The sequence below is a fragment of the Lissotriton helveticus genome, chromosome 8 (assembly GCF_964261635.1).
Source record: "Lissotriton helveticus chromosome 8, aLisHel1.1, whole genome shotgun sequence".
Classification (NCBI taxonomy): Eukaryota; Metazoa; Chordata; class Amphibia; order Caudata; family Salamandridae; genus Lissotriton; species Lissotriton helveticus.
The window spans coordinates 366,967,462-366,994,497 of record NC_136069.1 but is presented as its reverse complement, the minus strand read 5'-3'; the positions used below and the strand labels follow the sequence as shown (position 1 = coordinate 366,994,497).

The following is a 27,036-nucleotide window of genomic DNA, read 5'->3' as shown; positions in this document are numbered from 1 at the left end:
ATGGAAGATTGTAACCCGTTTACCAATATGCAGTGCCCACTAGCGTTAGGTGACAGCGTGTCATTCATTCCGGTACAAAGGGCCACATTCTGTCTCCTAATGGATGGTGGTGTGTCGCGGAGGGCACATTAGAGAGGTCCGGCTGGTGCAGTAGCAGATGAGTGGAGAACTGGGCGGCACATTGTCCCTGGTTTCCATGAGATTCGAGGGAACCTCGACCATGGCCACAAAAATACTGGTAAGCCTGATGGCGCTGTGGTATGGTTGTATTATGAACAAGACTGAAAACCTCTACCGTAGCCACAGAAGCAGTGACAAGAAGAGTGCAGTTGGCAGGGGCAGTGAAGAGGCCCAAAGATCGAGCTGTGACTGCGGTCTTTAAAGCCCTACAGCGCTATATCTGCCTTGCCATCAAACAGGTGAGAACCATCAAAGGGCATGTTCATGAGGCTCACTTGGACATTCCAAAAAAGCCCATTGACTGCAACAAGCATGGGGCCGAAGAGCCAAAGTAGAGCTCAAGGCTCTGCCTAGCAAGTCTGTGGTGCCCAACCCACACCTGGTGGTGAAATTTGCTGCATTTCGGTCATCAAGCATAGCTTGTGTAAGGATTGCACAAGCTTCCTCTGGACCAAGGGTAGCGCCTGCGCCACCAAATCCAACAATACATGGTGTATTGCTACATTTTACATGCTGTGTTCACCAACATCAAGGCCAGATTGATAAAGAAAATCCTGTTCCCAGAAGTATCCAACCACTTGGACTGTACGAGGGAGTTGTAGGGAATGCACCTGGGTTAACCTTGGTTGTTGAAGTCTGCAGCAACAGATTCTCCAGGGCGGGGTGAGGAACACAAGATCCCCTGGAGCATGGCGACTTGCAATCTGTCAGCCTACTGGGATCTCCTGAACAGGGTTTAGATCAACTCATCAGGACATCCATGAGGGAAGCTGGGACTCTAAGCAGATGTGCCCTGGCCAAAGCACTTCAGTTTAAACATTAATTTACCTTCCATTGATGGAAGTTTGAGATCAAGGACCTCAGTTACCCTCCTAATAACTCGCTAATGATGCACTTCACTCAGTGGCCAGGCCAGGAGGAGGGACTAAACCACAGTCTTGTGAGGTGCCCAGCCCGCTGGCCTCTCACAAGTCCTAATACCAGTTATCTTCATGAAAAGACTGAGCAATATCGTCAGTGGGGGCAAAGGCCCTGTACTCAAGCGTCGTCACCCCCAAAGTCCATCCCAAAGTTTGGCCTGCCAAAGAACAGGGGCACTGTCTAAGAGCCAGAAGGCTGTTGTGGTGGTTGGCTCCAGTCTAGATATCGAGCGGGATCTCTGTCACTGAGTCAGACAAGACAGGGAGGGTCCTCATCATTGTGAAGTGACAGTGTAGTAACATCGATGGACATAACCGCAGCGAGGGTCGCAGAGCCAGAATGGATCTTGGGACCGGAGTCGGCCCAGTTCTGGCAACAGATCCAGAGGGCCCAGATGTAATAGGGGAAGGTGTTGCTGGTGGTAACCCAGTTGGGATGGGAGGCGTGGCTTCGAGCTCGGCGAGAATGGCCGCACTGTAGTGCTGCTCCGCCAGCCATTGAGAATATGCTAAAATCCTAACCTTTATCCCTGTAATTGCCGGGCTGAGAATACCAGTTGGGATGGGAGGCGTGGCTTCGAGCTCGGCGAGAATGGCCGCACTGTAGTGCTGCTCCGCCAGCCATTGAGAATATGCTAAAATCCTAACCTTTATCCCTGTAATTGCCGGGCTGAGAATACCGGAGTGTGTAAATGTGATACTGCGCTCATCGGAGTGCTATCTGGGTCGGACTGGGACAGGCTGCGGTTAAGACGCGGGCCAAAGTTGGTGGAGCCTGCACGGGCACAAAATGGCGATGGCGGCCTAGAGGGAGCGGTGGACCGGAAGATCGGCGAAGGGACGAGGCTTCAATTACTGGAGAGAGCCTGAGAGTCGCCCACTGTGATCCCTGATATCGGCACGAAACTCGGTGCTATCGGTAACGTACAATCTTCGCGTACTTGCAAGACTGCGGGACATACAAGAGACACTATACGCCAGGGCGGAGCGGAGATATTGGCTCGTGAAGTACGCAAGGCCTCGGCTTCAGAGGCGGGAACAGGCCGAGGGCGGGACTCAAGGTTGGGACTGCCGGAGACCGCGGTGGAGCCTGATGATAGATCGCTGTGCGCAATACGGGATAGCACTACACCGAGGGTCGGGTTGTCCCAAGAACTACACGGGAGAGAAGTGCGGTGAGCCATCAGCCCGTGTTGTGACTTGGTACTGGGGCAGAGAGGCCGTAGAGCTCGGACGGCGTACTACGCCGTGCACGCTGAAGACAGGCACGAAGAGAGATCCGTGACAGAACTTGGGCTTGAATCGGACCACGACGCCACAGGAGACGGAGGGTGGCTAAACCTGCCCAGGCGTGGAAGACATTGGCCGGAATGTTGTGAAGACACTGGGTGGCACTTTAGGAGAGACCCCGGCTGCAGTGGCGGGAACGGGCCGTGAGCGGCCAATCAGAGGCAACTTGGCCGGAGCAGCGCACACAGCTTAGGGGACAAAGCGACCTATATACACCATCGACCAAAGAGCATCCAGTGAGGAGCATTGCTTGCTCTGAGCAAACACGCTAGGAATAGCGGGCACATCGAGCTGATGATGCAGGAAAGGGGTAACTGCAGTGTCTGCCTGCGCTAAACGCGAACATTTGCAAAGTGTAACTGCTAGAGACTGGTTCGCCGCGATTCGGAGGTGTGACCCAGGCACTGCAAGGAGGTACGGGAGAGATTGCGTAAGTACAGTAGTGATCGAACTATTGATAGGGATCTGAGGTGAGAGAGGGTGGTGACATATGTGATGCGTGCCGGTGCGGACCCCGGGAGAGTTAGGGGAGACACCCTACGCCCAAGGTCGTGGAAATGCGAGAGAGAGCTGAGGGCTGTGAACTCTGGTAACGATCTGCGGATTGCCAGGGAGGGCCGACGCAGGACATAGCCAACGGACCAGGTGATACGCGGGTGCAGTCCCTGCACTACTGCCCCCGGGACAACAGCGGACTGAACAAGCGAGCAACAAATACCGCTCAGTGAAGGACGTGCTTACGTTGGTTGGTGTGCATAGGCACACGGAGAGACAACATGGAAAGCCTGATAAAACCCAACCGAAACTTACATTTGACTTGAGAAAGGGGGGCAGACCGCGTCGTACATCGGGGTCAGACGCTGAGCAAGACACAGGCGCTGCGTCCTCAACCGCCCTGGAGCGGACATTGGCGGCTATACAAAACAGTCTGCAGACCATAGATGGTAAGATTGAGGTCCTGACAGGGCGCATGGATCAGTTCTCGTCCAAACTTGACAAACTCTGCACAGTTGAATGAAGCGGAGCAGCATATATCGGACGCAGAGGATGGGATACAGCAAATTGCGGACAAAACAGGGGAGTTTGCAAAGCTGTTGGAAGTTATACAAGCAAGGAGCGAGGACAGTGAAGCGAGATCCCGAAGGAACAACATTCGACTACTAGGCCTGTCGGAATCGACAAATGTTGGGAAAATGGAGGACTACGTCGAGACGCTGCTGTTGGAGATCTGTGGAAAGGATGAACTCTCCCCTTTGTTTGCAGTGGAAAGGGCATACAGGTCGCTGGCGGCGAGACCTCCTCCGGGCACGCCGCCTAGACCGATCGTAGCGAGACTGCTTAACTTACACGATATTGCGCATTGCCCGACAGAAGGGTACCATTAATCATCAGGGAAATAACTTATCATTCTACCCGGACTTTACACCTGCGGTACAAGCGGCGCGCAAGGAATACCTGAATGTTAAAAAATTGCTGCAGAAAGAACAAATCCCCTATGCGATGCTCTACCCAGCTAAATTGCGTATAGGATCCTTTGAAAAAGGTAAAATATGTGTGACACCGAAGCAAGCAATGGAGCACGCGAAGGAGCTGATGCGCAAAAAGAAGGACACTGAGGCCTCACGGACATCAGACATTGATGAGTGACAAGTAAGGTGGAATATTACTGTGGATGGGATGCGGGATAGACACATGGTGGGCTGCTGAACTGCGATGCAGTGCATACACTCCGGAGAACAAAATGAGGATACACATGAAGCAATAGGGATGGACACCGCCCGGCGGTGTAAAGGGGATATTGGACATTGAAAAAGACTCCATGGCTCCCCTCCCATAGAATACACGGGAGTGGTGGTAGCTGCCATGAGCCCCGATGGGTGTTCCCCAACCTAATGCTTATCTGTTGGAAATGTTATTAGAGGGGGTGTTCACGAGGGAAAATGTCTTTGGCGATTGGGGTATGCTAAAGTGGGAGGTGGGTAGTGGGGGGGTGTTAAGTTATTTCACTGGACTAAGGGCAACTGGACTCTGTCATGATTGGCTATGGGTACAGGCAGACCATGAGCACACACTAATGGGCCAATCTACTAGACGACTGGATCGGTCACAGAGACCACCGTGATGGGTGAACAGATTAGAGCCGTGACATGGAATGTACGAGGTCTCAACACTCCACAGAAGATTAGACGGGTACTGGCGAGTTTGGATAGATATAACGTTGGAATGGCACTGCTACAGGAAACACACTTAACTAGAAAATCTGAGGAAAACGTAGCCAGGAGATGGGCGAATCACAGGATAGCCTCCTCTTATTCCTCAAAAGCGAGGGGGGTGCTGATATTGATAAAGAAAGGGGTGGGCTTTAAGTTGTTGGACTCGGCTAAGGATGAAGAGGGAAGATGGGCGATGGTGCTGGGTAAACTGGGGCAGACTACGATTACGATCATAAACCTGTACGGGCCGGTGGTAGATGACCCTGCAGCTTATGAACAGCTATACAGAATTATGCGAACATGGCCTGACACACCAATAATATGGGGTGGCGATCTAAACACTCAGTTGGACCCGAATTTAGATAGGTCTAACCCACAGGGAGCTAGAATGGTTAAAGTGGCGGCATGCTTCACGAATGCCATGATGGAGTTTGGACTGGTGGACGTGTGGAGACGCAGACATCTGCAGACATTGCTAGGCACGCACATCACGCCGGCGACTAACAGCTGGTCCAGACTAGACTACTGGCTAGTGAGTGAGGAAGCTAACACCTGGATAGATAAAGTGCAGGTACTGCCGAGAACACTGTCTGACCACAACCCAGTCTTGTTGAAATATACACTGCCTCTGAATCGGAGGCCACCATTCACATGGCGTTTTAGGGCAGAGGCACTGCTAGACACCGTATATAACGAAACTATTGGAGTGGCTATAGAACGTTATTTCGAAGAAAATATAGGGTCTGTGGATAGTTCAGAGACACTATGGGAAGCTTTCAAGGCCACAATCAGGGGCACTTGCATTGCTACCTCAGCGGGGATACTATAAGACATACGGTCCAGACTGCGCAATGTAGAGAGCAGACTGAGGGCCCTTGAAACTCAATATGACAGGGTGCCTGACAGAGAGGTCTTGGCGCAAATGCATGAGATGATAGATGAATATAACAAACTAGCAGACACTGAGATTAAGTATGTTTCCAAACGACATGTGGCTAGGAGATATGGGGAAGGTGGGAGACCTGGTAGGTCCTTGGCAGCTCGATTGACATCCAGGGCTATGCAACCTCCGATAGAGGGGATCATAGACAATACTGGACAGGAACATCATACAAGTAGAGACATTTTAGAACAATTCCGCTCTTTCTATAGTACACTATACGCCTCCGGGAAGGCAGAGAACTGGACACATATCTAGATGATATAGCCTGCGCCTGGTTATCAGACGCCCATTGGGCGTACCTTAGTCGACCAATAGATGTGGAAGAAGTGGAGGAAGCCATCCGCTCGCTCTCAAATGGGAAAGCACCAGGGCCTGACGGCGGAGTTTTATAAGGCTTTTGCGAAGCTGCTTTCGCCCCATTTGCTAGGCATGTACGCAGAGGCATACGAGACAGGTAAATTAGCGCCTTCGCTGAGGCAGGCTATGATCATCACACTGCTCAAAAAGGACAAACCCCCGGAGGAATGTGAATCGTATCGGCCCTTGTCCCTTATTAATATAGATGGGAAAATTTTGGCCAAAATTCTGGCCGTGAGACTCCAGCCGTTGATGCCACTGCTGGTACTACCCGACAAGGCTGGGTTTATACCAGATCGATCCACAGCCATGAATTTGCGCACTATTTTTTCTATGCTACATGTGCTAAGCCCTGATATACAGGCCGTCGCAGTGCTACTTGATGCCGCGAAGGCATTTGACTCGATAGAGTGGAGCTATATGATACAAATATTATATAGAATGGGATTCCCCCCCATGTTCATCAACTGGGTTAAACTCTTATACACTGAACCCTCTGCGAGAGTGCGAATAGGAGGGAACACATCTGACCCAGTACGCATTGAACGAGGCACGCGACAAGGATGCCCATTTTATTCGCCATAGTGCTTGAACCGCTAGCGTGCAAAATTAGACAGCTCCACAAAGCTGCGGCGTTGAATTTTGAACTCAGGCCGGTGGTGATATCGTTATATGCGGACGACATGGTCCTATATGTGAGAGATCCTGCCGCTCAGCTATCCCCTCTGCTCCGTGAATATGTCCGATTCAGTCTATACTCCGGGCTTCACATAAATTGGAAGAAATCGGTGATTATCCCGCTGACGGAGACCACCAAAGCCCCGCCGGTGGAGTACCTGTTGGTGTGGTCGGCTAAGCCGGTTAAGTACTTGGGAGTGTGGGTACACAGAGATCCGACATTAGTTATTGCAGAAAACTACGGCGCAGCTTACGCAGCGCTGGTTGCACAGGTGGATAAAGTGGATGTGTTTACCACTATCGTTGGCAGACCGGATCGCAGTCATAAAAATGGTGATATTACCTAAATGTTTGTACTTGTTCTGCAACGTCCCGGTCCTCCTGACTAAGCATTTTTTTCAAACACTACAAACACAACTGCTGCGTCTGGTGTGGGGCGCAAAACAACCCAGGATCAGTTGGCATACGCTCATGCTCCCATTTGAGAGAGGAGGGTTTAAGGGTCCAGACATGTATTTGTACTACCTGTGCTGCCAGGCGCAATACGCTTATTATTGGTTCAAACCACCCGCCTACATACCCCATGTAGCGGTAGAACGAGATGATGCTGACCCAATACCACTAAAGGGTGTTATTTCTCATTATGCTAGACACATACCTAAGGCTGAGATAAATACCATTGACGTCACCACGGCGGCTTGGCAGGCGATAGGACGCAGGACGCAAAAACTGCCTCTTTATGCCCCTATGTTACCTATAGAGGGACATGCAGCGCTATCTGTAGCGCAAGACAGAGGGTCTATAAAAGCCCTTAGCAAAGTGGGACTAACACACATGGGGGACTTATATGTGGAGGGACGATATATAACTGGGGAGGACCTGGCATACATAGAAAACCCGACGCTGCTGTTTACCTTCACCTGTTACAGGTTGAGAAGGGCGGTACCGGCTCATTACACCACTTTTCCGGCAGAGCCGGAGGTTTCCCTGCCACTATAGACTATAATAACGGCCCCCACCAAGAAGAAAAAGATCACTAAACTATACAAAGCGACACAAGCTGATACACCACGTACTGACGACATTAGTCTAGAGAGGTGGAACAGGGTATTGGACATTCAACTGACTGCAGCGGACTGAGAGAGGATTTGCTCGACAACTGGAGGGCTGACCCCCAATAGCAACTTAAGAATTATACACTTAAAGTTTCTACACCAGACATACCACACACCCCACAGACTCTGGAGAATAGGATTGCGGGAGGAGGAGATATGTAAGCGGTGTGGGCAGGTGTAGGAGAGTAGGGTCTGCTATCCTATGGTCACCCCAAATTTTTGCTTTTTGCTTCACTGGTTTTCGACTACTGAGGCTGTGGGCCTGCTGATCAGACCCCCAGCCTGCTGTTCTCTCACTAAATTAAATGACACATGTGCTATAGGCACATACCAATTGGAAATGGACTCCTTGTCAGCCCCTGTAGAATGCACTATAGGTGCACAGGGCACAGGAGCCACTAAGGCCTACCAGGGGCTGCAGCATATCTTTTGCCACCCCTGGCTGGTTCTTAAATTGACACAACTGGCTGATCACTCAGCTGGGGTAAGGTGGTGTACACACCCCTTGCTTAGATATAGTATACCTATGTCTAAACCTATATCTGAACACATGTAAACCTGTGAGCCACTCCTATAGGCAGGCCTCCCCAATCCTGGAGGCTGGGTGCATGGTTTTTATGTGAGATGGAGCTCTAGCATGAGCTGAGCCTGTCTGCAGCCGTCGGGAACAAATCCCTAAGCTGTTTCAGGATAATGCCATACCATATACTATTAAGTGCCTTATAATCCTCGCGGTTATTTAGCAACTTTGGTTTGGCTTTATCAAAACATGTCGTGTAAGGTGTCATACGCTTTGGAATACCATCCCCTCGCCAGTTCTGGCGACGGGGATGGCATTCCACCCCTCTAGAGGGGTAAGACATGTTACTTCACTTTAATGCGGTTGATTTCTCCAAAGGCCTTAAGATCCACAAAATGGATGCCTCTGCCACAGACAAATGTCTGGACCCCTGGAGCTGACCGAAACTCAGTCAAGGGGGTCCTGGACAAAGGGTTTCCTGTCACAGGAGGGTGTCACCGCCCTCCAGACAGGAGATAGTGTATTGTAGCAGGGAGGTTTGAAAGAAACCAGACACTGCCTGGGGCGCACAAGGCTGCCCCTTGCATAATCCGGCCAAACCGGTTCTGGGGCACTCCAGCCCTCGTGCCAGGGCGGCCTGGATCAAAGGAAGGGGGTGTATCCACCCACTTCCTGGGTCCCACCCATAGGAGGGGACCTAGCAGGTAATCACGCCCACCAGATTCGAATAAGAGTGGGAGCAGTGCCAATGCACATCAGATTTCCTGGAAGAAACATTTGAAACGATATTCTGGACCCTTCGCCCTCCATCTCAACGTGGAAGCCCGAAGAATCTCCCTTGTGGTCAAGGAGTGACCACCCTGCAGCAGCAGGCACCATCCAGCCCTCGACGTCTACTTAGTTGCAGTTCCCGCCGGAACTCGAGCGACTGAGATCGACGAGATCAAGCCTGCCCAGCTTCTAACAGCCCGATCCACAGTCCCTGCAAAGCTGAGACCCGTGGAGGCGACCGGAAGCGTGGGGCACGCCATCTTGAAGTGACCACGAGACGCTGACCGTGCAGCCCACGAGTGACCCTCGAAGCTGTACACCGGGGTTTGAGAAGCCCCCACCCTGAGCTACTCCTGAGCCGAAGTTCAGCCCTCCACACTCGACGAGTGCTGCGTGGGGCCCTTTGGCACGATTTGGCTCAACGCGTTGGCCCGGTCACTTGCCAGCTGGCTTGTGGTCCCTGTGCCGACGAACTACCTAAAAAGACTTGTGATTCTGGTTGCTCCAGATCCACACCAGCTCCCCTGAAAAGGAGCCCCGACTCTGACCTTCCTGGTCCGAGTGAGAAGCAATCTTCCGATCCTGCGTGGATTGCTCTTACCAAGGCTTGTTTGCTCCAAACCTGAAGCCGACTGCACCGACGGTGAGAGCCTGCGTGGGACAGATCGTGACCTGCTCCTGGACGTCGCAGATGCCCCAGAGCCCACGTGACAGCGGAGAGAAGCTCCTCGACGACCACCTGATTGCGCCCGACATTGCCTGGTTCCGTCCTGGTTCCACCCTGGTCACTGCTGAGTGACCCAGACTCTGTCCCCTCTGCTTTCAGGTACTCTACAACTTGAGTCCACCCTTGGACTCCACCGGACACTTCATCTTTAACCCGCCTGCAGCCCTTTCAGCTTCAAGCACCAAGAGCCTGCGTGTCAAAACCCGACGCCACTTCGACCCTGTGCACCCACTTCCTGTGGGTGAGGTAACTTTGCTCCGCCGGTGTTCCCACACTGGTGCACACCTCTAGGGTCTGTGTGTTAAGTTTTGTTCCTCTAGGTTCAGCGGAAGTGTCCTTAAACTTTAACTCTTTGACTTTTACGCACCATTGGTTAACATTGGTGCATGCGTGCGCTTTCCGCACATCTCCCGAATCCCGAGGGCCATTCCCGACTTCAGCATTGCTTGTCCTGACTGCTCCCAGCGATTCCCTAGGCCCTAGGCCTAACCACTGCTCGAGTGGCATCTCTTATACCACTTGTTTAGTATATGGTTTGAGTGGCCACCCGCCCTCATCCATAATTGTGCAACTTGTATGTTTAAACAGTGCTTTTTGATTTAACGCTTGTGCCCCTTTATTCATAAAGAATACTGGGGATTGTTTTTAGTAATAAACACATATATTTTTATAATATATACTTGTGTGGTGTCCTTTCATTTGGTATTACAGGATTGTATGTGGTAAAACAGCTCGCTTAACACGACCTCTTAAGTTAAGCCTTTAGGCTGCTTAGTCCATGCTACCCCTAGGATAGCTTGTCTAATAAGGTTGACTTACAACCAGACACCATAAGGGGATTGTTTGGTCAGGTAGTAGGTGGTTCCAGAATTGGAAACATCCCCTACCAGGCCAACTTCTCACAGCAGGGACCTGCGGGGTTTCTGCACTTAGCATGGGAGTGTAGATATGTTCATGATTACTGGACAGATGTGTTGAAATGCGTTGCGAAAATGACGGGTGTTGTCCTGCAAAATGTCCCGGAACTGTGCCTGCTGGGATATGCTCCACAGTTGAAAGGGGTGACGAGCAGATTGATACAGGTGGCACTGCTGTTGGCTAAGAGACGTACTTTGTTCACTTGGGACAGCAAAAGGTGCCCCAAAGTAGAGGCGTGGCTCAAAGACATGGTGTACTGCAGGGATCAGTTGGAAATATACGCGGAGGAACTGCCTACTAAGTCCAAGCCCAGGGACATTTGGGCCCCTCTGCGTGAATACCTGCTGGCTTGTTGTGAAACCCAATCTGAGAGAGAATCACCTACTCAGGGGGAGTGAGAAAATAGACCCAAGTCTGTCTTGATACTAGTTGAGGGAGTGTTGAACCCATAACTGTAAGTGGAACTAAAGTACAGGATGGCTGATCTCCATATCTGTGTTGCACTGGTCGAATTGGTACTTTTTCTGTTATGCCCTTAGTCCTTGAGGTTACGTTACGGTTTAGTATTGTTATGTTGTTATATAATTTACATTTAAGATGCAAACAGCGAGGACTACTGGATTATGTCATGCACAATGTCAGATTACCTTATGCAAATGTAATATGAAAACTGCACCAATTATACTGCACCTGCTCTCAATATCTTATTGGGTAAAATACACATGCGATGGGTAGGCACCCTGAGGGCACTATGAAGGATCACTATAAATGTTGATGTAACGCGGCCGGCCCGCAGTGGTTGTAGGCGACTTGCTGTGTACACGAAAATTGACGACATGTCTGATTGCGGAGCTGGGTATTATTAAAACCGAAGAAATGCCGGCCAATGCATTGGTTGTAGGCGCAATGCTGTGATACACGCATTTGTTAATAAAGGTGCTACAAAAACAAAACAAAAAAAACTCAGTTGGGATATCTCTCTGCTCCTTGTGGCAAGGAGGAGCAGAAAGTAGTCCCAACTGGCTAGGAGGCAAGCCAGAGGGAGTTGGATGCCAAAAACTGAGGGGCATAGCCTCATAAAAATCCTTAAGTTGGGCAGGAGTTGCTCCAGCTGCAGGAAATTCAGGGATACGTAGGGTGTACGCTCCGCAGGTGAAGTGCCCAAGCGGTGCCCAGAGGCATGAATATACCCCCACGCCCACTCTTGGGACTTCAAGGGGCATTGAGAAGTCAAACGATTCTACTTCTTGATTTTCATTGACTTCCTCAACAATGACTGACTTCGAGGATGACCGGCAGCAAGAAGACCTCTAGGAATGGGCCTGAGATAGTCGCGGGACCAAGATTTTCCAAGAGACCAGGAGCAATGTGGGTCCTTCCGATGCTGTGCCGGGAAGCGCTTCAGCTTCCATTCCTGAATCATCTTCAGGTGCATCAACAAGCAATCTGAGTAGTGGCTCGAACCCTAGCACCAAACAGGGATCAGTAACAGACATCTGTCAAACTTTCCCCGCAAGGTATAAAACCTGTAGGTTTTGTCGGGAACATGTACCCAGCACACTAAAAACAAATGGGGAAAAATGCAGACAAAAGTTGTCCAAAAGTGACCGTGGTAGCTCACCGGATCCGCGACTATTGGCGCAAAAAAAAGGAACTGATGTCAGTGCCCTGGGGCAGTGCCTATATAAGCACCATGCACGTCGAATCCAGCATGGACAAAGCGGACACAGAGTTGTTGGCAAAAACTACCGGAGAGTAGAGGTAATACTCAAGATTTGTCAGATCAAGTCGGACAACTGGGGAATATTCTACGTTAAGGAATCTGCAGTTAGAAGCCTTTTAAAAAAATACTCCTGTTATCTAGCTCCTGCATGAGAGATTGAGATTATCCCTTCACCCACTAAAGCAGATGGGGTGGGGAAATGCTCCACAAAATGTTTGTAGAGAATCTTTTTATATGCAACCACGTGGCCTTTCTGAGGGAGGATTTGGGACGTATACAGGGTTGGGGGGAGAGCCACTTCGACTGGGCACACAACAGGGGGACTTAAAGAGTTACAGAGCTACCACTCATAAATTATTTTCTTCAAATGATATGCTGGTCCTGTGGCTCAGATGGGGGGGATTCTTCACCTGTGTGGATAGGACCATCGGAGAAGCTGCCGAGAAAACTGGTTGTTGGGCAGAGAGACATAGGTGGGCTACTGTTAAAAAGAAAGACAATCAGTGGCTCATTACACTATGTCCAAAGTGGGATTGAAGCAAGACTCTATAGGGTGTACTCCTACAAATCACTAAAACATTGGAAATCTCAATTAATGGGTTTGATGAAATCACTATCTTGTTGTTTTGAGACAGAACGATCTAGTGTGTTTTACTACTTCCGACTCATCCAGCTGTTGCTCTAATACTGAAATAAAGTGTTCTTGTGCAGAAAGCCTTGCAATCTACTTCCCCTTTCCCCCTCAATTCAACAATTGGAGCCCATTCGCCAACCTAATTTGATCACCCTTCTAACCTTTTATCGCCTTAATTCATGAAGGTTGTCATCCCAGGGTTTACTGAGCACTGGGCAATCTTGTGCAATCACCATCACTCACAGTGTTGCCACCATTACAGAATAAATCATGTGAAAATGAAAAATAAATCATTACATGCAATAAAGTGACATCAATAGTTTTCATACACTGTAGATGCTATACAACAAACATGAGAGCATTTTTTAATAAAACATACCACACAAGTTTCAGCTTGCTTGCATGAACACGTCGGACTAACAAGTTTCTCTAACTGGCCTCTGATTTTGTCATCATCTTCTAAAACTTGTGTAAATTTCTTCATAAAATCTTGGGCCTTTCCAGGATCTGGTAAGTTCCCTATAGAAAGGTTTTTTCAAAATAAGGAGAGGTTCACAATTAATTTCATTCAAGGAAGCTTTCGCTTTGTCATAAACTAACATTTGCACATACAACATGCTCATTTTTAGAAGACTAAGGGCCAGAAGTATCAAATGGTTTTGCTCATTCTGTGTCTATGGGGACATGTGTTGATACATATGGCCCTCAGCCCCATGCTTTATTGATGCATAGGGCTTGCAACAATGAATCTAATCTCTCTGCCTTAAGATTTACTCAGAAAGATTAGCAAACTGGAAAATTATTGATAAATATTACAATTTTAAAAACCTACAACACGTTTCAAGAAAAATGATACTTGCATATAAGCATCAGTTGGCTCACTATTTTCTTCATGTGATCCGCTGTTGAGTGTTGAATATTACTATTTTGCTACCTAAAGACTTTGTTTTCAGCTTAAAGGGAGGCTCGAATGACTAATAATCTTTAGTGGCATATGATCATGTTCCTCCAAGACATACACCAACTCAGATAGTGGATTTGTTTTCTTCAATCATTTCTCCGACTACCCCATGGATATAGGAACGTTGCATTTGAATCTCGAATTCAAAATTTTGGAGAATGTGTTTATAGCAGATGAACAAGATGCTTCATTTCTGTAATGCTCTTTCGGGTGGATTCTCTATGCACAAATTACTCACCTTGTGAATTTCCTCCAGGAACCAGAATGGATATGGAACACTCAAATGCAGTGCTACTGCGTGCCGGTAGGTGGTGCGGTGTGACTACCATGCCATTCCACTATGGAAGTAACAAATTGAGCCGCAAATGAGCACCACTCCTGCACAACATCATTTTCTTTCATGAGCCTTTCAGCACTCAAAGCAAATTCAACAAACCACTGTGCAGATTCCTAGGTTGACCATTTTTTGTTTTTTGGATAGAAAACCCGAAACCTGAAGGTGGAGGATCTGTGGAGGGGCCTCAGACCAAAACAATCTTACAGGACCGAACAGGTGAACTGCCCTTCCCATCAGACTTCATTATTACGGCAGTAAGATTCCTGAAGAGTTTGATATCCTTCTGATGGGACCCTAATCAACTACAACCAGCCATATGTCATGGATTTCTTGCAACTGAGGGAGGGGTCTGAACTGCACCAAGTCCAAGACCACTCCTTTTAAAGGAATCCTCTGCAAAGGAGTCAGGTTCGACTTTGGAAGGCAATCAGAAGGTAGAGGTCTAAGATAGGCCGAAGTTCTCCATCCTTCTTCGGCACGTGGAAATAGCAAGTCTAACAACTCACCCTTATTTTCTACTCTGGAACCCTCACCATGACTTTTTTGGAGAGCAAAGATTGCATTTCTTGCTTGACAAAGGATAGGTGCTCCTTCTAAAACTGTTCTGATGTGGGTGGAAGGTGCGACGGGGCTGAAAGAAACGATACAGCATAGCCCTCTGTATAGTTTGGAGGATTAATCTGTCGGATGTGACTTATCACCATCCTAGAAGAGAATACTAGTTCCTACCTCCCACAGGATGGTTGTGCTCCACAAATGGCAAGCTAAAGCAGCTCTGAGGGTGGTGCCACCGGGGAGGGGGACTGGGAGGACTGATGCCCATGGTGACAGCACATTGCCCGACAGAGCCACCTCCATGGCCACGAAAGGACTGGTGGGACCTGTGTTGCCTATACGCCAACTCCCTGAAGTAGTCAAGGATTGTCTTGAACTAGTGAGAAAACCGTTTAGCAGGGGTTGAAAGAGCGAGCAGCAGCCCTACACGTCTTGAACACGTTCTAAGCCTGAATCAGCTTTTTCAACAAATAGACATGAGCTATGGAAAGGCATATCCACAAGGGAGGTCTGCATGTCTCCCTGAGAAAACCACGGATCACATTCACGCATGGCGATGGAACACCACACTGATGCCAAACACTCACCTGAGACAATGAACAGTATCAGAGCAAGCACAAATTATATATCTGGCTAGACTGTGAGCATCTTGAGAAGTCTAAGCCGAGGAGGCCCTAAGTTCTTCAGGGACTGCTGGCAAGATTTTACTGTCTATGTCCCGGAGGGTAAGCATATACTGTCCCACTTGGCGAAACCTCAGTAAGAATTTGTCTTGACTTCAACAAAAGGCAGTTTTCTGTCCAGGACATAAGTTGTTGGTCAAATTATCACAGCATGATGCACCCTTTTCCATTGGAGGCCCAAGTGGCGAGATCAACCATGCATCAGGGAAGTATAATGCTTATTGGCCTCATGTGAGACCTTGTAAAGACTGTCACCAGCATAATGTGGGTTTGGGGGGACGACGACAAATAATCCCTATGCCCACCACTGCCATCTTAGCGGTGGCAAGTTCTGGTCAGAGCCAGAACCAAAAAAAGACAAGGGAGCCTCTGTGGTAGTGGAAGCATAGCTTCAGACTCCGACTGCATGAGGAGCACTGTGGCAGATTCAGAGCACTACCTCAGACATAGTCAAACAGACGCTGGTTCTGGGTTGGACATCAGTCACCTATGGCCAGGGAACTCAGGGCATTGGGATCAACTGCGGAAACTATTCCTCAATCAGAAATGGGGGACGAGATAGAGTGGCACCTTTATGCCCTTGCAACTTCTCTTTTGATCAAGAGGGGCGGAATAAGGTTGAGTCCCGCTTCGCCCTATTTTTTCGCTTGGATTTCAACTTACGGGAGGACTTTTAATTGTGAAGAAGACTTTTTGCAGAAGTAGCTGAGGGAGCCAGAGCGGAACAATGCCCTCAACTTGGAGTAGGACTTATGAGAGACCACTGATTTCTTCCTGTGTTTGGTGACATACAACTTTGCGTGCCCGGATCAGCTTCAGGTGCAAGAGGGTGCACTTATCACATGCCTTGGAATTGCACACTGCTCTCAAAGAACAAAGATACGCCTTTTGCAAGTCTGCGACCAACATTTATTTTCTGCCGTCACTGCATGGTTTAAATATTGTGGTTTAAGGAGGAGACACTGTTCCCTTACAAATTGGATTTTGATTTGGGAGTCATCTAAATTCTGTCAAAAGTAAGAGCAAAGCCCCAAATCCGTGTTTAAAGACGCGGAAAGAAAGGAACTGACGGTGCATGGGGTAGAGGAGCAAAAGCCTAAATGGAGCTGCATAGTGCCACATAGCAGCATGCAGGAGCACTCTTTCCTGTTCCAGTCTGGAAACTTGGTTATATTTTAAAAGGTGATGAATCAACCAAAATAAAGTGTTGCAAAAACTTTAGAGATCCACATCTAAAAATCTTTTGGTAATGATTGACATTTTCCACTGGGGGTGATTCACAGGTCCAGGCCCCCAAGAGAGGCTCAATCCCTCAGATTTTTAAGCACAAGTGGGAATAACATCCCTAGTCATAAGGGGAGAATCTCACAGGAGGAGGGTGGGTAGCATGTGAATCTATGAAAGATACCAATACTGGATAACTGCAGTTACAGGTAAGTAACTTATAGTCTTCATAGAGTCACATGCTTGAATTAGAATAGCAAGCAGTATTGTAGGTAACTTAAGTACCATTGGAGGATGGTGGGTGACAAAGCAATACACCTTTATAGTAGTTAATATATGAAGTGTAAGTGTGTGCGTAAAATATACCTGTATTGAGACTGTAAGCGTTCAGATCTATAACTTTTAGCTAAATAAACGTTAACAGAACAATCAGGTAGCAATATATAGCAGTCTGAAAAGCATTTGAATTTAATATGAATAAACACCTCTATTTAAAGAGGTTCACCTTATCGGAATAGATGGCATAACACCGTCTGTCCTATGACATCGTCTCTGCGCTGTGTCGATTCTAGGCCGTAGTGCTGGGTAAATGTGTGGGGGCTCTTCCACAACACAGCACAGCAGATCTTCTCCAGAGGAATGCCTGCTAACAGAGCAGCCTAAGTGGACACTGTTCTTGTAGTATAAGCTTTAGCTTTCGTCGTTAGGGGTTTGCCCGCTTTGGAATGGCAAAACTGAATTGTTGTTGAAATCCATCGTGCTAGTGTTGCTTCCGTTACTGAAGTCTCTGGACAACCTTGTCTATAAGAGACTAGTAACCGATCCGTTTTGCAAACATGCTTAGTTTGATGGAGGCAAAACTTTAGACACTGTTAATGTCCAATGTAAGGAGAGACATTTCAGCCTGTGTAGCTGGATTAGGGGGGAAAGTCTGAAGTATGATAGGCTCATTGAGATGAAATTGAGAAGGAATGTTTGGAATTAATTTTGGGTTTGTTCTGAGAAGAACAAACTCTGGTGAAACGTAGAAAAGGCTCTTGTGTTGTGAAGGCCTGTATCTCGCTAACGCTGCTCGTAGACGTGAATAATAGAGACACTTTCCAAGAGAGAAACTCTAGGTCAGCCGTGTGAATGGGTTTGAAAGGATGTTTCATTAATTGCAAGAGGACCACATTGAGATGCCATTCTGGGGGAGGTGCTCACACCGGAGCGAAACCTCTAAAAATCCCCTTCATGTATTGCTTGCTGAACAGAGTTAGAATCTGAGTAGAGAGTCTGTACCTTGTGATAGCCGCATGGTGAACTTTGACAGATGCATGAACAAGGCCTGACTTGGCAAGCGAGCGGAGATCAGGTAAAATCTGTTCAGGAGAGGCTTCAAACGGGCGTTAAGTTATTCTGCCGAACCGAATCTTTTCCATTTTAAATTGTATGTTTTATTTGTGCATTTTGCTTTTGCTTTGGATAGAACGTCTCTGAAATCTTTTGTGATCGTTAAGTCTCTGAACTCCTAGAACTGAGGAGCCATGAGTGCAAGTGGAGAGTGGCTGGTTCCGGATGTAATATCTGGCCCTGGTTTAGAGTCCAGAGCGTTCATGTTTATGGAAGGTGTATATGACTTGTCTTTAACAGGAGGATGAGTTCCGTAAACCAGTGCTGCCTGGGCCACTTGAGAGCGATCAAAACGAGGAGACAGTCTTCTGCTTTCATCTTGTTGAGAACCATGGGAATTAGCGGCGGGGGGGGGGGGGGGGGGGGGGTTAAACGTATGCATACATTTCGGACCATCTCATCGAAACATTTCCCCACGACCCTGGGATGGGATATCGACTGGCACAGAACTGGCATTTGGTGTTGCTTCTTGTTGCGAAGAGATCGAGTGCTGTTTTCTCCCACAGCGAGAAGATCTTCTCCAGCAGTAGTTGGCCTAGTTATTCGTGGCAACTGTCTTTGGCTCTGCAGAGAGTCTCCACCAGGGTGTTGTGCACTCTGGACACAAGTACAGCCTTCAGGGATATCTTGTGGACCATGAGCCAAGTCAAAAGCTCCTGGGCTTCGTGAGACACTGAAAGATTTGGTACCACCTTGTTTGTTGATATAATACATGCTGGTCATAAAGTCCATACTGACCAGCTCCAAGGATCATGCTATCCTTGGGAGAAAGGCTTGCAGTGTGAGAAAAATGGCTTTCAGTTCCAGGCTATTGATGTGCATAGCCATTAAACGAGTCAACCAATTTCCGAGGATCTGCAGATCCTATAGGTGGCCTCCCCAGCCTTCCAGTGAAGCGTTTGTGGTGATGATGAAATCTGGTACCAATGGCAGATACAAGAGGCCTTGTGATGGATGAGATCTGTGAGATCACCATGCTAGCGCGTCCATCATCCTTGCGGTTATTGTTATCAAGTCCTCGAAGGACCCTTCAGATTGAATCCATTAGAGCTGCATTTCATCCTGCGATGGTCTCATCTTGAGGCATGCCAGGGGAACTTGGTTGATTGTAGAAGAAAATATGCCCAGTAGCAATTTAAACAGCCTCACTGAAACATACCTTTTTTCTTGAGATGTTGTGAGCCAAGTCTGCTAGTCTTTGTTTTTCCTGGAAGAAAGCGGCTTTGTTTGGAGTTGTATCTGGGTCGGCTCCAAAAACGGCAACCTTTGACTGGGAGTAGTTGAGGATTTTCGTCAAGTTAGACCCAGCTTGAGAAACCGCGACAGGCAGGCTTTCGCAGCTCTGGCAGCTTGCCTTGAAGTTGAAGCTTTTAGCAGCCAGTCGTTTAGGTAGGGGAATAACTGATGACCTTGCTTCCTCGGAGTGTCTGCTACCAGGGCCAAACATTTGGTGAATATGCAAGGGGCTGACCGGTGGCTGAATGGGAGGATTCTGGATTAGTAATGGGTACCAGCTACCGTGAAGTGGAGATGTGTGGTGTTTAGGATAAATGAGGATTTGGAAATATGCATCTTCCAGGTCTAGAGATGTCATGAAGTCTACGCTGTACAGGAGGTGAAGGATGTCGGAGTGAGTAATCCTCCAAAACGTTTGCTTGCAAAGGAATGTGTTTATCTTTCCGCCATCTAGGATGGGTCTCCATTCCCTTGATTTCTTGTGTTTGACAAAAAAATGGGAGTAGAAAAGATGAGGATCCAGGGGATGGCCATAGGTATGAGGTCCAATACCCATCTGTCTGACGTGATGCTTTTCCAATGATAGAGGTAATTGAAGATATTCGCACCCACTGAGTGAGAAGAAGGTGGTGTAGCTGGTAACTGGATTTTGGCCACTGTTTGCGACCTGTGTCCCGGCACTGAGGTGGTGGCATTCTGGGAGGGCCTTGTTTAGAGAAACCCGCTGATGATGGTTTGTCTGCTGTTGGAACACGGACCCGTTTTGGGGCTGGTAGGACTGGTATTGTTGGGAGCCACCTTGTAGGTTGATAAACTTCGTTGACATGCCCCCCCGAAAGGGCAACTTCTTGTACTTGAGGTTGCCACAGGATTTGGCTGTGTCAGTGTCCGGCTAGATGGCAAGAAGAGGGTCATCAATGGGATTGCCAAACAGTGTGTCCCCATCATACACCATGTCAAGGATCTTAGATTGGACTTTGTGCCTAAAAAATGTCGCCTTAAGCCATCCCTGGTGCCTTAGGACAGCTGCGTGTGCCAGTTAACAGAAGCCGGTGTAGGCGATGTCCATGGCACATTCTATAATCTCAGAGGAGGTAAGTTTGCCCTCCTGTAAGATCTTCTTGGCTTCAGGTGTTTTTTCTTCCAGTATGAGGTCAATGAGGGAACTGATATCAGATCACATCTGCTGGTCATAGCTGCCCAGAATAGCCGGGGAGTTGGCCGCACAAACTGTGTTGGTAGAAATGGTCGAAAACCTCTTGCTGATGTTGTCTAAACACCACTGTTCTTTGGCTGGCGGCGCAGATATTGGAGCCAACAGATTTTTGGATCTACGTTATGCTGCTTGAGAAATGACAATCAGCTTTGGGGTGACCTGTAAGACATGCAGGGGAATCCTCTGGGGCCCTGTACTTCTTGTCAATATGAGGCAGCACAGCCACCACTTTGGCAGGTTTCTTCATTATCTTGACACCCTCTCACCAGACGTAGTCAATATTGGGTATAGCCCGGACTGTCTTTGTTTGTTCCTTGAAATCATTAAGGACTGCTTAAATGATATAGGGAGGTGGAACTTGGTTGCCACTCTTTACAACAGGTTATGAAAACCTCTGATGGCGAATCGACAGGCTGTTGAGGAGGCGGGGACGGTGTGAGTATGACTTAGTCATCCAAGTCATCTAGTGGAGAGGGAGGCTCAGGAATCTCGCCTTCCTCTCTGTCGTCATCAGATGATGATGGATCGTCCCTCGGTGGTGCTGGTATATGGGAAGCAGGCGTCATTCTAGGAGTGGTGGAGAGATAAGTGCTGGAGTAATAGCAGACACTTTTTTGGGTGATGCCACCGATTGTTCTTCAGGAGGTTACTGAAAAAGGTTCCTGTAGTCAGTGAGCATAGCCTGAAGATCCGGGACCAAGGACCTAGGCCAGGCTTCTCGAACAAGTAGCTCATAAGCTACTGCCAGATCTCCAGCTACCTGTAGGTAGCTCTACTGCGTACAGCATAGCCTAACGAATTAGAAGCTTTTGCCAGGTTGAAGTAGTATATGTATACCAAAATTGAAAAGAGGGCAATTGGGATAAAATTGTGTATTTTCAGAACTCATAAGCTGATGTCTTGAAGAACTCATAAGCTGATGTTTTGAAGAAAATTACAGGTTTTGTAACAAAAAAATCTAAAGATGATATTTCAGTGATAAATCATGCAGCATATGGGAGACTTAGGACTCATTTATTGTCTTGGTGACAGGTGTGTTACAGCTATGGATTTTATGTATTACCCATGTAAAGGAGTTCCAAATTGCTACATTATTTTTTACATTACTGGTGGCGACCCGATCTGTGGCACGGAGGTGTTCACTGCTTGTAATCTTGCATGGGATTCTTGCTAATGTAACCTTGTCTGATATGCTCGCTATTACAATTGTAATAACAGTAGCTCAGGATGGTATTCATTTAGCACAAGCAGCTCTAGTTACAGAAAAAGTTGGAGACTCCTGATCTAGGCACTTGTACATCATCCTGTCTAGGTGAAGTATCTGAAGGGCTCAATGTCTCTCAGTAGTAGGAGGATACTAGTCTTGATAATACCGTCTTTCTTCATCAACGTCATCACCTTCACCCCAGCATTTCAGGTGCAGCTCCGAAGGGCTGTCAACTGGGCCGAAAGGAATCATCAAGGTCCAGTAAATGGCCTGGAGGTAGAGGTGACACTTTGCTGGGCGAAGTACCTCATGACCTAATGAGATCTTGAGGACTCAAAAAATCATAAAAAGTTTATTAGACCTGCAGGTCTAGTAACGTGAATAATCTATTCAACCTAACTGTAATGTGCTTGACACGTGAACCGGTGTCAAACTGTGTGATCCTAGGCAAATATGTTGTCTTATGGAGCCGTCTTTATCTTTATTATTACATAAGAGAGCACCTTCAAATATGCAAGTTCACTTTTCCTGCTGTACAAAAAAAACTCTTTTTACTAGACTAAATGTTTTCTCCAGGTATAACCAGAATCAAGCCCATATATAGGGTACACATGATCCCTGGCTTGCCTCTTAGTCAACTAATAGCATTGTCATCTGGGCAGGAGCAGTAATAATATTAATTCTCAGTTCATGTTTAAAAACTACACATTTTATAAGAGAAGTGGTAGTACACTGTCATTTACAGATAGCATATTTTCCATTGAAATGGTCATAAAACTTTCCTACTAACAAACAAGTTACTTACCTTCGGTAACGCTTTTTCTGGTAGATACTATATCTGCCTGTGGATTCCTCACCTTGTGAATATCCCCTTGCGTCAGCAACATTCGGAAATTCTTTTTGTAGCTTTGCGCCGACGTGGATCCGGACGTCACAGAGGCACGGCATCGCACGCGACCTCGCTGACGTCACCGGCGCCTATAACAGGCCCACGCCGGCGTGATGACATCAGTTCCGCCCTTTTTTCCGTGCCATCGAGGCACACGGACGGACCGATGATAGTAGAAATATACACAGTATACGTAGTATAGAAACAAGGTAACACACACAGTGTGAAGCAAATGCAATAACAACATTTGAAATAAACATTTCCATGACAATAAAATAACACATCATAGAAACTCTGGCATAGAAGAGTGGACAACGGGGAGGCGGGTGGGTCAGTGAGGAATCCACAGGCAGATATAGTATCTACCAGAAAAAGCGTTACCGAAGGTAAGTAACTTGTTCTTCTGATAGATACATCTGCCGTGTGGATTCCTCACCTTGTGAATAGAGTCCCACAGCAGTCCCCACTCCCGGAGGAGGGTGTCCACTCTGCTATACCAGGAAATCTTGGAGGACAGAGCGCGCGAAGTGGCCGTCCCTCCTCACCTCGGTATCCAAGCAGTAGTGCTTCGCGAAAGTGTGGAGGGAGGCCCAAGTCGCGGCTCTGCAAATGTCCTCAACAGGTACACCTCTAGACAAAGCAGATGATGCAGACTTTGCTCTAGTCGAATGTGCTCTAATACCCTCTGGAGGGTCCTTACCAGCCAAAGAGTAGCAGATCTTAATGCAGAGCACGATCCACCTCGACAGAGTCCTCTTATGGACCGCTCTTCCTTTCTTGCAGCCAGCAAAGCCAACGAAGAGCTGGTCGTCCACTCGACAGTCTTTAGTCCTGTCCAAGTAAAAAGACACCGCCCTCTTGGGGTCAAGACGGTGTAATCTCTCCTCCTCCTTGGAAGGGTGAGGGGGGAGGATAAAAGGTAGGAAGGGTAATGGATTGACCAAGGTGGAAAGGAGTCACCACCTTAGGCAGAAAAGCAGCCCTGGTCCTAAGAACCATTCGTTCAGCATGAATGGTCAGGAATGGGGGCTTGGAACTAAGAGCTTGAAGCTCACTTACCCTCCTTGCCGAGGTAATTGCGACAAGAAAAACAGTTTTAAAAGTCAGAAGCCTCATGGGACACTTGTGAAGAGGCTCAAAGGGAGCACCCATCAAAAATGTCAAAACTAGGTTCAAATCCCACTGAGGCACAACAAAGGGTGTAGGAGGGAACCTATTAGTAAGGCCCTTCAGAAACCTTAAAACAATGGGAGACTTAAAAAGAGAAGGCTGGTCAGGCATACAGATAAATGCCGACAGCGCAGACAGATATCCCTTCACCGTGGCAACAGCAAGCCCCTGCTGGGCCAGGGAAAGGGCAAACTGGAGCACATCAGATAAATGGGACCTCAAAGGGTCTATAGACTTCTCCCTGCACCAAACAACAAATTTAAACCACCTATAAGAATAGATGGACTTAGTGGAGTCACGCCTGGCCGACAAAATGACATCCACCACATCGTGAGGGAGAGAAAAAGAAATCAGGTTGCCCCGCTCAATCTCCAGGCATGAAGGTGTAAGGTCTGGAGGTGGGGGTGTAGAACCTGCCCCTCCATCTGAGAGAGGAGGTCTGCCCTGTAAGGGAGACGGAGCGGCGGGTGAGAGGAGAGGTGGAGAAGGTCTGAATACCACACCCTTCTTGGCCAATCCGGGGCGATCAATATGACTTGGGCCCGGTCTTGGCGAATCTTCCTCAGAACCCGAGGAATCAAGGGTATGGGAGGAAACGCGTAAAGGAGTTGATTTTTCCAACTCAACTGAAACGCGTCCCCCAAGGCTCCTTGCATCGGATACTGGAGACTGCAGAATGACAGGCAGTGAGCATTCTCGTGAGTGGCGAACAGGTCCACCCGAGGTGTCCCCCACATCTGAAAGATGTCGTGAACCACCTCCGGGTGAAGCCTCCACTCGTGATCGGCAGAGAACTGCCGACTGAGACTGTCTGCACGAACGTTCAGAACCCCGGCCAGATGATTTGCCATCAGACAAATCTGATGGTCCTGAACCCAGGACCAGAGACGCAGAGCCTCCCTGCAGAGACACTGCGACCCCACTCCTCCCTGCTTGTTGACGTACCACATCGCGGTCGTGTTGTCCGTCAGGACCTGGACTGACTGACCGCGAAGGGAAGGGAGGAAGGCCTTGAGCGCCAAACGTATCGCCCGCAATTCTAGAAGGTTGATGTGAAGCAACCTTTCCTCTGGAGACCAAAGACCCTTGACCTCCAGGTCCCCCAGATGAGCACCCCACCCGAGAGTGGATGCATCCGTTATCACTGTGGCCACCGCTGGAGGAAGTTGAAAAGGCTTTCCTTGTGACAGATTGCCTTCCACGCTCCACCAAGACAGATCCGCTGCAGCTTCCCTGGAGATCCTCACTGACTCCCCGAGATCTCCGTTGTGCTGATACCACTGCCTGCGGAGGCACCACTGGAGTGCCCTCATGTGCCAGCGTGCATGGTTGACCAACAGAATGCATGAAGCCATCAGACCGAGTAGGCGAAGGACCTTCAGGACTGGAACGACCGCTCCATTGTAAAATAAAGGAATCATCTCCCGTATGTCGTGAATTCTTTGAGGGGGAGGGAATGCACGACATACGGTTGTGTCCAGTACCGCACCTATGAACAGGTTGCGCTGTGAGGGCACCAGGTGAGACTTGGGTACATTTATCGAAAAACCCAACCTGTGCAACAACTGAGTTGTCTCTTGCAGATGATGGAGCACCTTCTCTGGCGACTCCGCTTTGATCAGCCAGTCGTCTAGATACGGAAATACATGAATCCCCGTTCTCCTGAGATGAGCCGCCACCACTGCCATCACCTTGGTGAAGACTCGAGGTGCAGTAGTAAGGCCAAACGGAAGGACCACAAACTGGTAATGCTGTGACCCAACCGTGAAACGGAGATACTTTCTGTGAGACTTCAAGATGGGAATATGAAAATACGCATCTTGCAAGTCGATCGACACCATCCAGTCCTCTTCCAACAGCGCCTGAAGAACCTGTGCAAGAGTGAGCATTTTGAACTTTTCCTGCTTCAGGTAAAGGTTCAAAATCCTGAGGTCCAGGATTGGCCGAAGTCTGCCATCTTTCTTGGGGATCAGGAAATACCGGGAGTAGCACCCCTGACCCCTTTCCTGCTCTGGAACCACCTCTATCGCACCCTTTCGGAACAGTGCCAGGACTTCTTCCTGCAGGAGAAGCAGGTGGTCTTCTGAACAATAACCCTGGCAAGGAGGGTAATTGGGAGGGAATTCCTGGAAAGGAAGAGCATACCCATTCTCTACAAGATTGAGAACCCAAAGATCCGATGTTATAAATTCCCAATCTTGTAGAAAATGAGTAAGCCGACCCCCTACTGGGCCCACATGATCCGGAATGGCGGATCTAGGGCTGCTTTGCTGCGTTGGCCGGGGGTTGGGAAGGAGAGGAGGAGGAGGAGGAGGAGGAAGCTTGACGACCTCTAGGACGGGGTCTTTGTCTTCCTCTGTACGACTTGTACAGCGTGTTCTGCTGCTGCTGCTGAGGCTGCTGCTGCTGGAATGATCTGTAAGATCGAAAGGAAGATCGGCCAAACCCTCTGAAACGTCTTCCGGTAGTACCTCTGGATTGAAGGCCTAAAGATTTTGCAGTGGCCCTACTGTCCTTAAAACGTTCCAAGGCAGTATCAGCCTTCTTTCCAAACAGACCTGAACCATCAAAGGGTAAGTCCATTAAAGCAGACTGGACATCAGCAGAAAACTCCGAAGATTTGAGCCAAGCAGCTCTCCTAGTAGCCACCGAGGAACCCATGACTCTTGCCACCGAGTCTGCAGTGTCCAAACCACTCTGGATGACCTGTCTCGCAGCCGCTTGGGTGTCCGAGATTACCTCTTGAAAATCCTTCCTGTCATCCTCAGGAACCTTTGGAATGAGTTGTTTGACAGAGTCCATCAAAGCATGGATATATCTACCCATCAAACACGTAGCATTGGTTGACTTCAATGCCATGCTGGCTGATGAAAAAACCTTTTTAGCATTTTGGTCCTGTTTCCTGGATTCCTTGTCTCCAGGAACCTGTGGAAATGCCCCAGCAGATTTTTTAGAACAGGCAGCCTGCACTACCAAACTCTCAGGAAGAGGATGCGTTGTTAAAAATGCAGGGTCATCCGGTGCAGCTCTATATCTTCTTGCTACCGTTCTAGAAACCGCTGGAGCAGTCAAGGGTTTCTTCCAGACCTCATAAACAGGTTCAGACAATGCCTCGTTGAATGGTAACATAGGCTCGATCACAGAAGAGGGTGAATGAAGAACCTCAGTTAAAATATT

General features: G+C 48.4%; 1 protein-coding gene across 2 annotated transcripts in view; it reads right to left on the bottom strand.

The window, feature by feature from the left end:
* Positions 1-27,036, bottom strand: part of PDS5B (PDS5 cohesin associated factor B) — a 772,752-nt gene that overhangs the window by 423,689 nt on the left and 322,027 nt on the right. For both annotated transcript variants that reach the window (XM_078657163.1, XM_078657161.1), the window contains exon 16: positions 13,369-13,508. In XM_078657163.1, the coding sequence (XP_078513289.1) occupies positions 13,369-13,508 (140 nt within the window). The remainder of the gene's footprint in view (positions 1-13,368; positions 13,509-27,036) is intronic.